The 16,907-nt window shown below is 40.5% G+C and overlaps 1 protein-coding gene across 2 annotated transcripts in view; it reads left to right on the plus strand.

The window, feature by feature from the left end:
- The window catches only part of KAT2B (lysine acetyltransferase 2B), a 97,616-nt gene that overhangs the window by 18,096 nt on the left and 62,613 nt on the right, over window positions 1–16,907 (plus strand). For both annotated transcript variants that reach the window (XM_036099149.2, XM_036099158.2), the window contains exon 2: window positions 12,967–13,093. In XM_036099149.2, coding sequence (XP_035955042.2) covers window positions 12,967–13,093 — 127 coding nt within the window. The remainder of the gene's footprint in view (window positions 1–12,966; window positions 13,094–16,907) is intronic.

Raw genomic sequence — 16,907 nt, forward strand, 5'->3', positions numbered from 1 at the left:
CGTGTGTTTTTGGTGTCCTATCAAGAAATTATTGCCAGATTCAATGTCATGAAGCTTTTCCTCTGTTTTTAAGAGTTCATAGTTTAGGTTTTATGTTTAAGTCTGATACATTTGGAGGTAATTTTTGTATGTGGTGTGAGGCAAGGGTAGAACAACTTCATTCTTTTGCAAGTGAATATCCAGTTTTTCTAGTGTCATTTGTTGAAAAAAACTGTCCTTTCCCCGTTGAATGGTCTTGGCAAAAATCATTTGATTTTTATGTGGGGGTTTATTTTTGGGCTGTCTATTCAGTGGTCTATATTTAACTTTTTAAGAAACCACCAAACTCTTTTCTACAATGGCTACCATTTTACATCCCCTCCAACAGTATTTGAAGATTCCCACTTGTCTATATCCTTGTCAACATTTTTTATTGTCCACTCTTTTGATTATAGCCATCCTCAAGGGTATGAAGTTGTATCTCATAATGGTTTTGGTGTTGACTTTTATTTTTTTATTTTTTTAAAGATTTTATTTATTTATTTGACAGAGAGATAGCAAGAGCAGGAACACAAGCAGGGGGAGAGGGAGAGGGAGAAGCAGGCTTCTTGCCGAGCAGGGAGCCCGATGTGGGACTCGATCCCAGGACCCTGGGATCATGACCTGAGCTGAAGGCAGACGCTTAACGACTGAGCCACCCAGGTACCCTGGTGTTGACTTTTAAACATTCTACTTTTGTCTAACCCAGAGCAGAGAGGTAGTAAAATAGAGTGAGGACCTCCACACACAACTACAGGACCACAGTTATCTGCCTGAGCATACCCAGTGCTTCTGCAGGGTAGACTGAAAAAGTTCAGGCAAATCTCTTATCTTAGAGCCTCAGCTTTCTCTTCTGAATAATGGGATAATTAATACCTTCCTCATACAGGATGAGATAAGAACAAGTGTACAAGTGCTTTTCTCACTTTAGGTGCTTAATAAAAGTTGGATTCACAGTTTTACTTCATAAATTTCCCTTCAGTGTGTGTGTGTGTGTGTGTTTTTAAGATTTTATTTATTTATTTGACACAGAGAGAGAGTGCACAAGCACTCTGGGGGTGGGGGTGGGGGGGGAGGCAGAGGAAGAGGGAGAAGCAGGCTCCCCGCCGAGCAGGGAGCCCGATGCGGGACTCAATCGCAGGACCCTGGGATCAGGGCCCGAGCCGAAGGCAGATGTTTAACCGACTGAGCCACCCTGGTGCCCTCCCTTCAGTGTGTTCTTGCTGTGGGACATCCCTCTCACTGATTTCAGTTTTCCAGCAAATAGGACTTCCCAGTATTTTAAGCATGACTGAATCCTGCTAGTCAGCTTGGCTGTCTTTCTCTTGTTCCTCTGGATGTCACCCAAATATCTTCACACCCATCTCATCGACACCAAGTGAACTGTAAGCACCCTACTCCCTTGTCTATCTGTCATCTGAGTCACGATCGCTTGTTTATCCAGTTTAGCTTCCTTCTCATCCTCTGTCCTGGCTTCTGTAGACTACAATGAAGGCTGTTGCATTCTCTTGCCATATAACCCTGGATTCTGTTGGGGCAAAATTTTTATCCTGGCCTGTTGAAGCAATCCAGTGACCTTTTCTTCTTGGTTCTGCCATGTCTGCAGAGACTTGCTCTTGGGGGAGATGAAATCATCTGGGCAGCTTTCCCCTCCTTGTGCCCGGGTTGCTAGCTGCTGCAGTAATTGGCTTGGCAGCACACTCCTGAAAAGGTTGTCCTTCAGCTGGTACTTTGTTAAAGCCACAAGGCCAGTCCCCTTGGGAGTTCCCGTAGATAGCAGCTGTCTTGCCTAATTAAGGAGAGACATGGGAAAGGTGTTTTGAAGGAAAACCTCTTATCTGGAAGAACAGTGGCTGGGCCTGCACATCTGGAAAGGAGATAGAAAGGCCAAGGCAGAGGGCATGGTGGCAGCAGCTTGGAACACGTGGCAGAAAGTGCTTTGCTGGCAGTCAAGGATAATGGCATTGAAGGAGGACTTAGTATGTCCTCTTTAGGAAACTGGGCAGGAAGTCCCACATGTATTAAAATTTTTGTGCACGTGGGTTCCCAAGTGTCCCATGGTATGTGTACACATATAGAAAGTACTTTGTATATCCTACCAAAAAAAAAAAGGGGGGGCGCCTGGGTGGCTCAGTCATTAAGCGTCTGCCTTCGGCTCAGGTCATGATCCCAGGGTCCTGGGATCGAGCCCCACATCGGGCTCCCTGCTCAGTGGGAAGCCTGCTTCTCCCTCTCCCACTCCCCCTGCTTGTGTTCCCTCTCTCGCTGTGTCTCTCTCTGTGAGATAAGTAAATAAAATCTTTAAAAAAAAAAAAAAGGTCCTGAAACAAATGAGCCAAGCTCAAGGAATTTCCAGATATCTCAGAGGGGTATAACTTGAACCACTTAGAACCACTTAGGAAATGTTGGGAGTATTCTAGACATAAGCTGTTAGGGTCCATAGCAAAGACTTGGGTTTTGGGGGGGCGGGGTAAGATTCCTTTTCAACTCTAGTGCAGCGAAGTCCAACAGAGATACAATATGAGCTACATATGTAACTTAACATTTTCTAGTAGCCGCATATATTAGTTTACTAGGACTGCTGTAACAAATTATCAACAACAAGGTGAGTTAAGCAACAGAAACTTTCCTTATTCACAGTTTTGGAGGCCAGTGGTCTGAAATCAAAGTGTCAGCAGGGCCATACTCCCTCCAAAGGCTCTGGGAAGAATCCTTTTGTGCCTCCTGGCAGTCCTTGGCATTCCTTGGTGTGTAGATGCATCACTCCAAGGAATGAGTTTTTGCCTCTTTTATAAAAGCACCAGTTACTGGTTTTAGGGCCCTGTCTAAGTCTAGGATAATTTCATCTCAACATTCTTAAGTAATCATATCTACAAAAATCATATATATTTTCAAATAAGATCCCATCTGGGGTTCTAAGTGGACATGCATTTAGGGGGACACTGTTCAACTCACTCCAACACATTAAAAAAGGAGAGAGAAAAATCAACCATTAAATTTTACTAATTGTATTATATTTTCTTTTAAAGATTTTTTATTTATTTATTTGACACAGAGAGAGAAAGCACAAGCAGGGGGAGTGGCAGGCAGAGGGAGAAGCAGGCTCCCTGCTGAGCAGGGAGCCCGATGCGGGGCTGGATCCCAGGACCCTGGGATCATGACCTGAGCTGGAGGCAGACGCTTAATAACTGAGCCACCCAGGTGCCCCTAGAAAATAATTCTTAATGAGATATTTTAACATTCTTCTGTTTTTGACACTAAGTTTTTGAAATCCAGTATTTATTTTACTCTTACAAGGCATCCCAACTTGGACCTGTTACCTTTTTGAAGACTGGGTAGCCACTTTGGCTGGCGGCCACATCCTGGCCAGCACAGTGGCGGTGCTGTGGGGCTGACAAAACGTTTATATTTCTCAGTGTTCTGCCTGTGTTTTCTTCCCCTCTCCTTTGCTCTCTCTGTCCTTTTATCTTCCTATTAGTTTTCAGTGAATTTTCTATTTATTTGGAAAAAGTCTCATTTGTTCTGAACAAAAGACATAAAAGTCTGCTTTGTGAAAGCTACTGGGATCCCAAGACTCAGTGGGGGAAGCAAAGTGAGCCAGTTTTGAAAGAAAAGTCCTTTATTCAGTTACATTTGTAAGTGTTTATTGTTGGTTGAATTCAATAAGCACTTCTATCACAAGTAGCTTAAATAAGTGTGGTTAATATTTGGGATGTAACATTTTTTATTAGTAAGGGCAGTGTAAAGCTTTATTATTCCAAAATCTCTCTGCCATGAGATCTGTGACCCATTTTCAGCCCCCCCCATGAACACGGCCATTCTTCTCTGTCATGTTAAGACAAGAAGGGGAATAAACTTTTCTTTCTGGGCTGATTACTTTAAGTCTGTTGCAATAGTGAAGTTAAGATTTATATCTCTAAAAATGTATATTGTCTTCTTTAAGAATTGCAGGCTTGTTACTTTTTGGCTTGAACCTCAGTAAAGGCTTTTATAAGCAACCCCACGGGGAGAAAAGTTTTGGATCCTTGAATTCTTAAATGTGGTTTGTGATAAGGATGTGGTTTCTACCCTTCCTCCCCCACAACTGATTTATACTGAGCTCTGTTATTGTTGTTGGAATTTTTCTGGAATTATGATTTCCCCTCAGATGAATTAATATTAAAGAAAATTAGCAAGCAACCCATGAATATGAACTGTAGAGAAGAATATAAAGTACAATGTGAATGTCCTTTTCCCTCCTCCCATTTTGCCCCCCCATAAGTATGTATCTGTCTAGTTTCTCTGCATATCCAAATACATATATGTTTAAATTGCCTATTCACTTATTTTTTAAAAAAAGAGATACTGTATTATGCTTTGTATTCTTCTATAGTTTGCCTTTTCAGCCTTTTGCTAGGACCTAGAGAGGTTCCAAGTCTACACAGTTAGCTGTATGGATAAAGGTGGCATAATAGTCTGTGGTACCAATCTACATAACTTTTTTTTTTTTTTTTAAATCAGAGAGAGAGGGTGTGCACAAGCAGGGGGAGTGGCAGGCAGAGGGAGAAGCAGGCTCCCCGATGAACAAGGAGCCTGATGTGGGACTCGATCCCAGGACCTTAGGATCATGACCTGAGCCGAAGGCAGATGCTTAACCGGCTGAGCCATCCAGGGGTCCCCCAATCTACAGAACTTAATAAATTCTTTTCTTATTGATCAGATTTTACCCGACATATATTTTTCTTTTGCTCTAATAAATGGTATACGAATATCATTGAGCACATGTGAGTATTTCTGTAGGAAAGCTTCCAAGTAGTGCACTTGGGCCAAAGGGCATGAACATTGCAGTTTGGTCTGTGAAAGGCTCTACCAGTGTCTCCTCCCACACATGATATATGAGAGTGTGTGTTTCCTCACATCTTGGTCAACTTTAGATATCAGTGTCAAACTTTTATTTATTTATTTTTGCCAATTTAATTAGTCTGAGGAAATATGTCACAGGGCTTTTAATTTTTCATTTCTCCATTACTAGTTACTTTGACCATTTTGTAGGTTTATTTGCCGTTAGTATTCATTTTTCTTGGAATCACCGGGATTTGCTATTTTTTTCTATTAGACTGTGCCTTTTTCTTATTGTTTTATAGATGATATATATATATTTTTAAGATTTTATTTATTTATTTGACACACACAGAGAGAGAGAGATCACAAGCTGGCAAGGGTGGGGGGGCAGCAGAGGGAGAGGGAGAAGCAGGCTTCCCGCCGAGCAGGGAGCCCGATGTGGGGCTCGATCCCAGGACCCTGGGATCATGACCTGAGCCAAAGGCAGATGTTTAACCGACTGAGCCACCCAGGGGCCCCAGATGATCTTCATATATTCTGAATATTAGTACTCTGTTACATATGTTATAAGTACTGATTATGGAACTTACAGATTAATTTGAGGAGAACTTATATCTTTACAATATGGTGTCTTCCTATCATGAACACTGCATATTTCCTTGTTTCAGTGAAGAAATTCATCTAATCTTTAGTAGAAAGTTGTAGTTTTCTGTATATAGATCTTACTCATCTCGAAGATTTGTTCCTAAGTATTTGATGGCTTTTGCCATTAGGATTTTTTTTTTCCTATTACATTTTCCAAGTGGTTATTGCTGATATAGAGAACAGTTTCTGAGTTTTATATGTTGATCCTATTATACAGCCAATTTATTGATTTCTTTATAAGTTATGATAATCTCTAAGGATTGTATGCCAATTTTTATACTTTTTGTGTACTTCCAGGACAATGTTGAACAGTGGATGTATTGAGGGCTTCCTTGTTTTGGTAACTTTAATAGGAGTGATGTGTGTCTCTCTATTTAGTATAATGTTTATTTTCAAGTTAAGATAATTTTCTTCTATGACAGATTTGCTATTTTTAAAAATCAGAAATTGATACTGAATTTTATGAGAAGCTTTTTTTTGCATCAATTGTAACTATTTTTTCTTAATTTGTTAATGTAGTTAATTTGTTTGAAAGGATTATCTTTGCATTAATGCATGATTTTAATTGTGTACTGTTGTATTTAACTTACAAATATTTTATTTCAGGTTTTGTTTTTGTGTGTGTGTGTGAGAGATTGGGCTAGTGACTTTTTTGGTGTTTTCACTGTCTGTTTTTGTGTCAGGGTTATACTGGATTCATAGAATGACATGTGAGTTTTTCATCTTTTTCTAATGCTCTGAAACAATTTATAGTAAAAGGAATAGTGTGGTCCCCTGCTGTCCAATATGGTAGCCACTAGCCACAGATGACCATTGAGCACCTGAAACATGGCTAGTCTGAACTGAAATATGCTGTTATTATATGCCTTGGATTTTGAAGACTTAGCATAAAAAATATGTAAAATGTCTTTTAATAATGTTTTTATTCTGATTACATGTTGAAATGGTAATATTTTGGATGTTATTACATTAAATATTACTTACTTTTACTTTTTTTTTTTACTTTTTAAAAATGTGGCTACTAGAAAATTAAAAATTTTATATGTGGTTCACATTATATTTATTTTGGATAGTTCTTGAGAGTTAACTGGAACTTACCTTACAAACCATCTGATCCTGGGCCTTTTTTGGATCTTTGACTACCTTTTCATTATCTTCTAGGGTTGTCAGAAAACTTTACTACCTATTAAATCAGGTTTGATAACTTCGATTTTCCTAGGAAGTCACTTGTTTCATCTAGTTTTTCATATTTATTTATATAAAGCTCTACAGAGTACTTATTTAGTTATAAAATAAATCTGTAGTTTTATCTCCTTTCTCACTGTTCTTTTTTTCTCCGCCTTCATTACAGTTGTCAAGAGTTTATTTTAATGGTCTTTTCAAAAATCAACAATTTATTATACTGGTTAGGTATATGATTTTGTTTGTTATTGATTTCCCTAAGTTTTTTTACATTAGTTCCTTTTGTCATTTTTTCTTGAGTTTATTTTGTTGCTCTTTTTCTAGATTATTTGAGTTGAATGAGTAGTTCGTTTATTTTTAACCTTTGTGTTTTCCCCATAAATGCATTTAAGGGTGTATGTTTTCCTTTAAGTGTTGCCTTGACCATACCCTATAAATTTTGATATATTGTGTTCTTACTAGGTGATTGTGTATATGTAACCTGGCCATGTTTCTCTTCACTTCTGTTTTGTTATAAAAATGTCCACCAAGATCCCCGAGTAAGCCTTTGAATGACTTCCCACTGCTCTTACGTATAGTGGAAATGGAGCTGATTTATTCTTTGAGGAGCATAACTTTTTATATAACTGGTAACCTGCCCAGTCTTTTGTTCAGTAAGAGCTGTAGCCTCTTTCATAATGACTGGGGCCAGTATCCTCAAACTACTTCCATTGGTTGCATCCTCTTCAAGTCCTCACTTTTAAAGTATTAACTGTCATAGTTCATCGTGACCTAACAGTACTCCTAGCATATTATCATTATCAGTGCCACCATAATCTTTATTACTACTTCCATTTATTCAGCATCTACCCACATTAATTGCTTAATTCCCCCAACAGTCTTGTGAGAGAGGTATTTTAAAATCCACTTTATAGATTGGGAATCTTGGAGAGGGTAAGTGATTCACCCTAGGTTCACATAGTAAGTGTTGGAGCTAAGATTTGAAACTGTGTTTCTATAATCCTCTTGACCGTGGCATTGATGCTATATACTGCCACCTATGGTTTTTCTACCAACTTCAACCCAAGCCGAAACATTTTGCTGACCCAGATTTTGCCTGCATTCCTTCTCCTGTTGCTGCTGTGAGTTGGTTGAGGGCAGGGTGTTGAGGGGCCATGGAGAAAGAGAAAGAGCCCTTGCAAGAGTGCTCAGCAAGAACGCTTCCCAGAGTTTCCTGCCAGTCTCTTTTGTGAGGGCAGATAGCCTCAAACTTCATGTCTTTCCCCTGGCCCCTTTTCTCTATCCCTGGCCTCTTTGGTCCTCCAGAGTCTGAGGAAGCAGTATAGCCTGAAAGAATGTTCTCGTTCATAGGTTTTGCTGCAGGAAGATCTTGTCTCTTTCCACACTATCTGGGAAGATTTCCAGGAATCTCTTTGCTGAGCAGAGCTTCAGGAGGAATAGGTGTACATCACCTATTTGGTTCACTCCCAAAGTCTTACCTATTCTAGGCCAGTGGTTCAACCTTTGGTTTTTAATTTAGGCTGAATTTTTAAGATAAATATCATGACTTAAAAAGCAGGGGACAAGCAAAAATCTATAAATGACAGGCTCTTAAAAAAAAGGAGTAATTTTATAATATATTTGTTTATAGTGATAATTTTAGAATTTTAAACTATACATGTTCTTTTATCCCCTTCATAAAAATCCTAGAAAATTCTGACACAAAGAAGGTGTTAACCTCCCTCTTTTCTCCTCTGCCACCCAGCCTCAGGAGAGTATCACTGGTCTCAAATTACATAAAAATGTTTTGGAGAAAGAAGGCACCTACATATTTAACTATATGGGAGGTGAGGGGTAAGAAGTATGTTCCAAAGCATGCACATGCTGTTCTCTTTCGGAAATGAACTGTTCTTACTCTCCTCTCATCCCACTTGAAGGGCCCCTTGTCTGTATAGGTCTACCTGACATGCTCCTATTAGTCTGTGAGTGTGTGTGTGTATGTGCATGTGTGTGTGCTTAAGATTTTATTTTAAAGTAATCTCCACATCCAACGTGGGGCTTGAACTCACAACCCTGAGATTGTTGTGAGATTGCCTCACCAGCTGAGCCAGCCATGCTCTCCAAGTGTGTGTATATGGTTTTTTTTTTTCGTGGATCCATTACTAGTAACCCTTTTAGATCAGAGATGCTCAATTTTGTCTACACATTGGAATTACTAGCTTAAGAAAAATACTGATGCCTGGGATCTATCCACAGAGATCCCGATTTAATTAGTCTGGGGTCAGGTGTGGGTATCAGGCTTAATGGAACTCCCCAGTAATTCCAGTATGCCTCAGGTTGAGAACCACTGGGGTAGATTTTTATTTCTTCTCTTTTTTTTCATTCATTCATTTTTTTTTTTTTTTTTGAGAGAGAGAACGTGCTCGTGAGAGGGACAGAGGGAGAGAGAGAATCCTAAGCAGGTTTCACGCTCAGCACAGGGCCTGACATGGGGCTCAATCCCACAACCCTGAGATCATGACCTGAGCCGAAATCAAGAGTCGGATGCTTAACCAACAGAGCCACCCAGGTGCCCCTAGATTTTTATTTCTGCAGAAATTTGTTGTGTTGCGGTATCTGGTCCTATGATGGACATGTAATAGGTGCTCAGTTAGTGTTTGCGGAATGGATAAATAGTGCATGAGAGAGTAGGAAAGGTTCACATTCTGTCTACTTTTTTCCCTCTGTGTTCTTCCCACCCACCTTCCAAATACAGAGAAAACACTCCCTGTTAGCATTGTCTTCTGAGATAAGCCATTCCTAACACTGTCTTAGGTGAAAAGCTATGGTATGATTCCATGGATTTCAACCCAAGCACAATATGGAGAGTTTTCTTACCTGTAGACTCAAACCTTTGAACCAAAAAGTGGCGTTTTGTCAAGGTTGATGGCTCTTGAATATACTCTTTTGAGAGTATATAGGCCAGCAATGCTTTTGGATTGATTCAGAGCAAGTTGGCTTCTCAAGCTTCCTTTTAATGAAGAATTTCATGTCTCACTGGGTCACTGTCTCTCTGAGAATCTGGAGTTATAAATGCTTGCTGTGGGTGGTGTTATTCTGGTCCATACAGAATTCCTACCAGTTTTCCTGCCTGCCCATAGAAAACCTGCCAAAGGAGACTTAGGCTGTGGTTGCTAATGTGCCCAGATGCAAAAGCCCTCGCATTTGTCAGAAGCTAATGTGGTTACCTGTGTGAATGAGGACAGATTCCCAGATTACATAATTCCTCGGGGTTTTGAACTGAATTTATTACCTAGCCCTAAAGTTAATCTTGGGCCTTAGGAGGTGATGAAACTCTTAACTAGACAACTTGGCATCTTTTTGGTAATTCCAGGGGAATCCTGTGTTCTCTTGGTGGGCCTTGGTTAAGGTATTAGAGTTCCTTTCCATTTAGATATTAAAAAGATTTATAAATTCTGAAATGTATGAGTAATTATTGTGCTTCCCTGTGTAACAGAATGTGTATTTGATCCTGGATTGGAGGTTAAAAATGAAAGCAAATAGGAAGATTTGCTCCTGTAAGTTAATGACAGAAAAACAGATGCCTCAGTGAGTAATGCTAAAGGAAAAGAGAAAGTGGGGAGGCTTTATACAAATGAGGAAAGGAAAAAAATCCAAGAAAGAAATGAGTTTGGAAGCATCTGGCCTCGTGTCTTTGTGTTCTCTTCCTATGCTCATTTCAAGCCCGGAAGATCCTGTTGGGGAAGGAGAGACGACAGGTCAAGTAACCAAGCTGAAGTTCTTCTAACTGACTATGAGGCCTTGTAGGATTCCTCCTACTTCCAGTGCAGTGCTTTCCTTTGCTCCCTGTGCTCTAGCCATGCTGGTCTTTGCCCTTTGTTGAGCAAGCCAACCACTCTTGACTTTGCACTGGCTGTTCCCTCTGTCTGGGATGTTCTTCTATCATATATCTGATGTTCAACTCCCTCTGCTCCTTCAATTCTTTGCTTTATTTCCACTTTCTCAAAAAGGCCTACTTAAAATTGCAGATTCTGCCCTACCCTTCCCCCAACCCCCCTTTCCCCATCGCTTCATCTTTCTTTCCATAGCGCTGTCACTGTCTAATATACTATATAATTTGTTAATTTGTGTTGCCTGTTTGCCTCATTGCTCACCACCTTCCCTTCCATACCTAGCAAAAGTACCTGGCACAGAGTAGGCCCTCAGACATACTGTCGACTGAATGACTCAATATGCATTGTAGTTCTTTGGCTTGGAAATTAGTTCTACAAACTCAAAGGTTGTCAGCCATTGCTGTTTCTCCTTCTAGGTTCTGTCTGCTGTATTTAATTAATTTGTTGGAACAATTGTCATCATTTTTCTTTCTCTAACCAAAGGCTTTTTTGGAAGGGGCTGTTGAATCAGCCAAACTGCTCAGTAAAGCCGGAGGCTGGGGGAGTCCCTTGAAGTAGATATTCCACTGCTGGGAGAGGAGTGGACCCCAATACGGGTGGTTTCCTCCATCCCTACAAAGATTATAGGGACGCTCTCTTGGCTGCAAGTTCGCACGAGAGTCCTTCTCAAAAACATGGCCCTTGAGAACTTTCCAATCTCTGAAGAAGTGGATGGCTCATTGTAGGGAATTTCAAGGCCCAGTTCAGTTTAATAACTGAGCAGTGCAGTTAACAGTCAGGTCCTGCCTGGTGCCTGGCCAAACAGAAGAGGGTCACTGAGCTGCTCACTGAGAGTTGTGCTACTGAGTTGCTGTTTTTGGTCTTCCCTTCTCTATCCCCATTGCCATAAAATGTGAGAAGCAGTCAGGTTGGGCTTGCCAAGCATTCACAGGGTCTAGCTTATCTTCAGAAGCATAGGGACTTATCTTCAGAAACATATTTTCCCTTCACCTTGGCCTTCTTGTCTTGCCAATTATTTATTCTTTCTTTTTTTCTTACTCTCCTAGATGTACACACACTTCAGAAACTGTCCCTGTCTTGGAGAATTTTCTGTATGAGGTTCAGGTAGCAGCCATTCTATCACTTTCTACAAATCAGACTTCTCCTAACTTCAGCCATCTGCTACAGGGTTTGGGGGTTTGGGGGCTGCAAGGGTGGGAATCAGGGAGAAAAGATGTGTGATCAAAGACCTAACACAAAGCCCAAGCACAAAAATCTATGCAATTTGTTTTGTTAGACCAGTGATATTCAGGGGAAGTAGACTATGAACTGCATACATAATTTTAAATGTTCCAAAGCCACATTTAAAAAAATGAGAAAGAAACAGGTCAAATGAATTTTAATATCTTTTATTTAACTCCATACATCTGAAATATTAATGTTTCAACATGTAACCAATGTGAAAATTATTAATGAGATACCTTGTTTTTACACGAGTCTTCTAAATCTGGTATGTATTTTATATCTGCAGCACATTTCCGTCTGGACTGGCTATATTTCAAGTGCTCAACAGCCACATGTGGCTAGTGGTTACCATATTGGACAGTGTACACAGAAGGCTCTCGCCCACGATCAGTCAGCTATGTTACATGTTATTTTTATGATTGAAAATAGTTGGTATCATTCTATCCTTGTCTTCCACTTTGTAACCCAAGTCACCACAAAAAGCCTAGATCATACATCATATTCATTGTTCTCAAAGAAGGTAGGGAAATGTGAAGGGCATGGAAGATTTCTAGTAAGGGTTGCTAAACTAATAAATACTAGTGTTCTGGTACAAGGAGCCTGAGAAATATCATAGATGGAAACCCCAGACTACACGGGGAGGCCTTCTCCATTTCTAAAGCTGAGAGCCTATGAAGGACTTGGAGAAGCTAGCGAATGTGGCTTCAGCTGGGTGTGTCCCTCTTCGTGTCCTTGAGATTGCTAACTTCCTCAGTTTCGCGGGTTTCTTTTCTGGTCCATGGGGTCCATCCAGCGTGCAAGGCTCAGTCATGGCCGAGGCCCCCGCTGCATTCCAAGGACCTCAGGACAGTCTGGCTTGTGGCCTTGGCCAGCTCTATGGATGCGCTCCCTCGGAACTGACCACTCCGTGGACATTTGCTTGGGGCCATGGTACCAAAGGGCACGGGTCCGCTGTCTGAGGTGCAGTTCTCAGAGTCCAGCCAGCAGAAAGGAAACCAACAAAAAGACATCAAAACCCAAAACATCTAGATCAAACAGCCTCTTTGCCTTTTTCTCTGTTTTTGTTTCTTGTGCATATGTAGGAAGTTTTAAAGTCAGGAGTGGGGAGGGTAGCTGTCCTATGATTAGTGGGTATTGATCTCATGTAAAGCATTGAGTCCATTGCTGCCTGTTACATAATTTTCTCTCTCTATTCCTTTTTTAGGCGGAGGAGTCTTGTAAATGTAATGGCTGGAAAAATCCCAACCCTTCTCCTACTCCCCCCAGAGCTGATCTGCAGCAAATAATTGTCAGTCTAACAGAATCCTGCCGGAGTTGTAGCCATGCCCTAGGTGAGTTCCTAAATCTTCAAGGGAACTTTAACGATGTCATTGTTGCCTGAAAGTTCTAACTTAACTGAATTCTGTGGGTTAGCCAAACTTGCATGCTATTTACCTCTAAGTGAGGCAGTAACAAAAGACGCTGTTTAGTCTCATGAATTTGCTTTATGTGAGACAAGCCCTGCACTGTTTGTACTGACTCCGTATCCATCTCTTCCCCTTTTCCCTAAGAGCTGGATTCGACTGGGGGATTGCCAGATGAGACGAAACACCACAACTGAGCTAGTTAGAATAAAGTGTGACATGTCCTGATTCATTCTGATGGGGGCCTGAGGGTCTTTGATCTCCAGGGTAGAAAACTCAACCAACTGGTTTTTTGTCTAATTGTTACCACTACTACTATTTTATTTTCTGATTGCCTGAACTTTCTGGAAGTACTTCATTTTATCCTTTAGTTTCCTGCTTCTGGTAGCTCTTTCTTCATTGGGGTTGTGTTTGGTGAATGTTTACTTGTGTTTTCCCTTTCAACCTTCTTATCTATCCCTACAAGATAATCGTTGTCAGTTTGGCAAGATAGACTCTGCTAGAGTTACTCAATAGGACTGTGCTAATATGTTCTTGTCCTGATACGAGTTTGAAGTTAAAAATTTTTAAATTGTATTTGGTTTGGGTAGATAAAAGTTAACAGTAGTTTTCCCTAGATATTAAAATTCCAGTTCATACAGGATCATCTTGGAATATTATACTTTTCCACCTTTATCCAGTCTCCCAAAGAACATCTCTGTGTCGCTTAGTGTCCACTGCTGCTCTGGGTAGAACATTCTCACTGAAGTGGCTTTTCCCCCTGACCATTTCTTAGTGGGTGCCTTCTTTTGGACGTCATCTCTCTTTCAAGTTTCCCGGTGATATCAAATGGTGCAGCAACAGCCTTCAAGGTAGCGTGGTGTCAGGCCGAGTCTGAAGTTTTATTTTGTACTCAGCTGGAGAGTATTTCAATACTTACAGAGCAAAAAAGTAGATTATGTGATCTTCCCAGGAAGTTACTGCACCGGACTAACCTTCTGAGAAAGGAAATAGAGACCATTGATCTCACAGAAGAAATAAACACACTAATAATTACATCATTGTATAACTGGCGTCTAAAATGAGTAAGTTCTGATTTTTGAAACAGTGCAAAGGAGGGATTCCAAAAGTCACAGAACACCTTTGCTTATAACTTACCTTTTTCACAGTTGATCCCTGAGCGAGTGCCCTTTAGAATTTGCCTCAGGAAATATGATGCAATATAAAGCTGGCTCAGAAACTTCTTAAGCACTGGGCTTGAACTGTATTTGGTATTGATTGGGAAATCTGATTATCTTACATCAATTAACATTTAAAAACAGAGTCTTCTTTCTTAGCTGAGCAGATTGTCTCCATTCTGAGCATGTAAACAGACATGAATGCCCAAAGGCAGAAATGGCCTTTTACAAAGAAAAGCCAACTTTGTTCTCTCTTATATTTCTTAACAAGCTTTGGAAAACAAATACCCTTACTGGATGCTACATTTAATCAAGAATGGGGAAAAAAGTACTTATCCTTTGACCTGGCAAATCCCTGCCAGAAATTTAACGTACCTATAAATTAAGATGTGCCCTCAAATTAAACTCAAAGAACAGTTAATTACAGCCGCATTAATGATATTAAAAAACTAGAAATAACCTAAATATCCCAATGTAGGAGATAATTGTTTGAATTATGAAAATCTATATTATAAAATTCAATATGGCTATTAAAAATGATATATTTTCCAATATGGAAAGGCATTTTTAACATATTAATGAAAAAAGCTGCTTAATTGGAAGTTTTGTAATTTAGGACTAAATTAAGGATCCACCAGCCCAAGTTCAAATCTTGGCTCTACAACCAGTTGCGGTGAGTTGGGGCATGTTATTTCATCTACCTGGAGCTCCATTTTCTCAGCTCTGAATCGAAGTTAATAGTATTTATCTCATAGAATTGTGTGTGGCTTCAATGAGATAAAACATATAAAAACTTTAGAACAGTACCTGGCAAATTATTATGCATTACTATTAGCTCTTCTTGTGAGTAGTAGTTTTCCCATTACTACCAGAGAACAGATACGAATTCTGCCCAGTTTAAATAAGAAAACAGTGTTTATTAAAGGGTACTGGTAGCTCCCAGAAGCTGGAAACAAAGGGAAACCCAGTTTCAGTCTGGTCTGGGGAATCTCAGCTGCAGAAATTTGTGGGCCTTCTGTCCAGGACACCCCCACAGGATGATTCAGCTCCATCTGCCCCTGTCCTCTGAGTATTGGCTTAGGAGGATTTACATCCCTAGAGGATGGGATCTGATTGGTGTGGCATCTGTCACATGCCCAACCCTCAGTTTCACCTTAGAGAACAGCATGGAAGATTGTCATTCCCGTGCAGGCAAGCTGACTTAAGAAGAGCATCATGAGTACAATCTCATTTTATCAGTTTAGAAAATATGACATATATTTTAATATGTACTAATAGGAACAGATCTGGAAGGATTATGTTGAGTTGCTGACAGTGCTTTTCTCAGGGTATTGAGATTTATAGGTGTTTTAAAAATATTTTTCCTGGGGTGCCTGGGTGGCTCAGTTGGTTAAGCGACTGCCTTCAGCTCAGGTCATGATCCTGGAGTCCCAGGATCGAGTCCCGCATCGGGCTCCCTGCTCGGCAGGGGTCTGCTTCTCCCTCTGACCCTCCCCCTCTCACGCTCTCTCTCTCATTCTCTCTCTCAAATAAATAAATAAAATCTTAAAAAAAAAAAAAATTTTTTTTCCTGGTCTCCCTCCCCCCCCCGCCCCGTTGCCCCCATCTCCAGTCTGCTTTCTTAAAATTGAAATGTCTGTACATTTTCAAGGGCTCTTGGAATTATTGGCGGAATGCCATAGTTTATTTATTGGTCTTATTATCAGGGCTCTAGAAAACCTTTTTGGGAGGTTATGCTTCCTCTCCCCCACATCCTTCCACTTAAAAAAAAAAAAACTTTATTATGGAAAAGCTTCCATGTATGTAAAGATAGAATAGTTTAATAGGCGCCTTGTACGCATCACCCAGCTTTAATAATTGTTAAAATTTGCCAATATCCTGAGTACCTGGGTGGCTCAGTTGGTTAAGTATCCGACTCTTGATTTCGGCTCAGGTCATGATCTCAGGGTCCTGGGATCAAGCCCTGAGTCAGGCTCTGTGCTCAGCTGAGAGTGTACTTGAGATTCTCTCTCCTCTCTCTCCATCTACCTCCTTTCCCCCTCGATTGCTTGCTTGCGCTCTCTCTCTCTCAAAGAAATAAATAAATCTTTAAATAAAAATTTGCCAGTTTCCCTTCCCTCACTTTTTTTTTTTGGCCAGAGTACTTAAATCAGGTTCCACACATATTTTCCTATTTGTGCAGATTACTTCTTAAATATTACCAACAAAGTAGAGATTAGGGTATAGGGAATTCTGTTAGGCCATCACGCAGACCTGAATTCTCAAATGCATTTAAATTTGTGTACACTGTCCTGATTTCCACAGTCACTATGCTGAGTATAGTGGATTTAGTCCCCAGTGATCATGCACGTGTGTCAACCTGGAACATTCCTGTACTTACCAACACGTAACCAGGCTTCTCGATTGAGACCACGTCTGTTCCGTTGCTTTGCTGTTGCATACCCTTTGGCTCAGCCATACATTTTCTTGTGACAGTGAGCTCTGGTTTCATGTGGTCTCCTGATAGTTAACTTCCATCCCAGGTGTCCTTGGCCTGCCATCATTGAATACTCCTGTGTGTCTCCTGGGTATAAAACATTCAGTTG

This window comes from Halichoerus grypus, chromosome 1 (assembly GCF_964656455.1).
Source record: "Halichoerus grypus chromosome 1, mHalGry1.hap1.1, whole genome shotgun sequence".
NCBI classification, from domain to species: Eukaryota; Metazoa; Chordata; class Mammalia; order Carnivora; family Phocidae; genus Halichoerus; species Halichoerus grypus.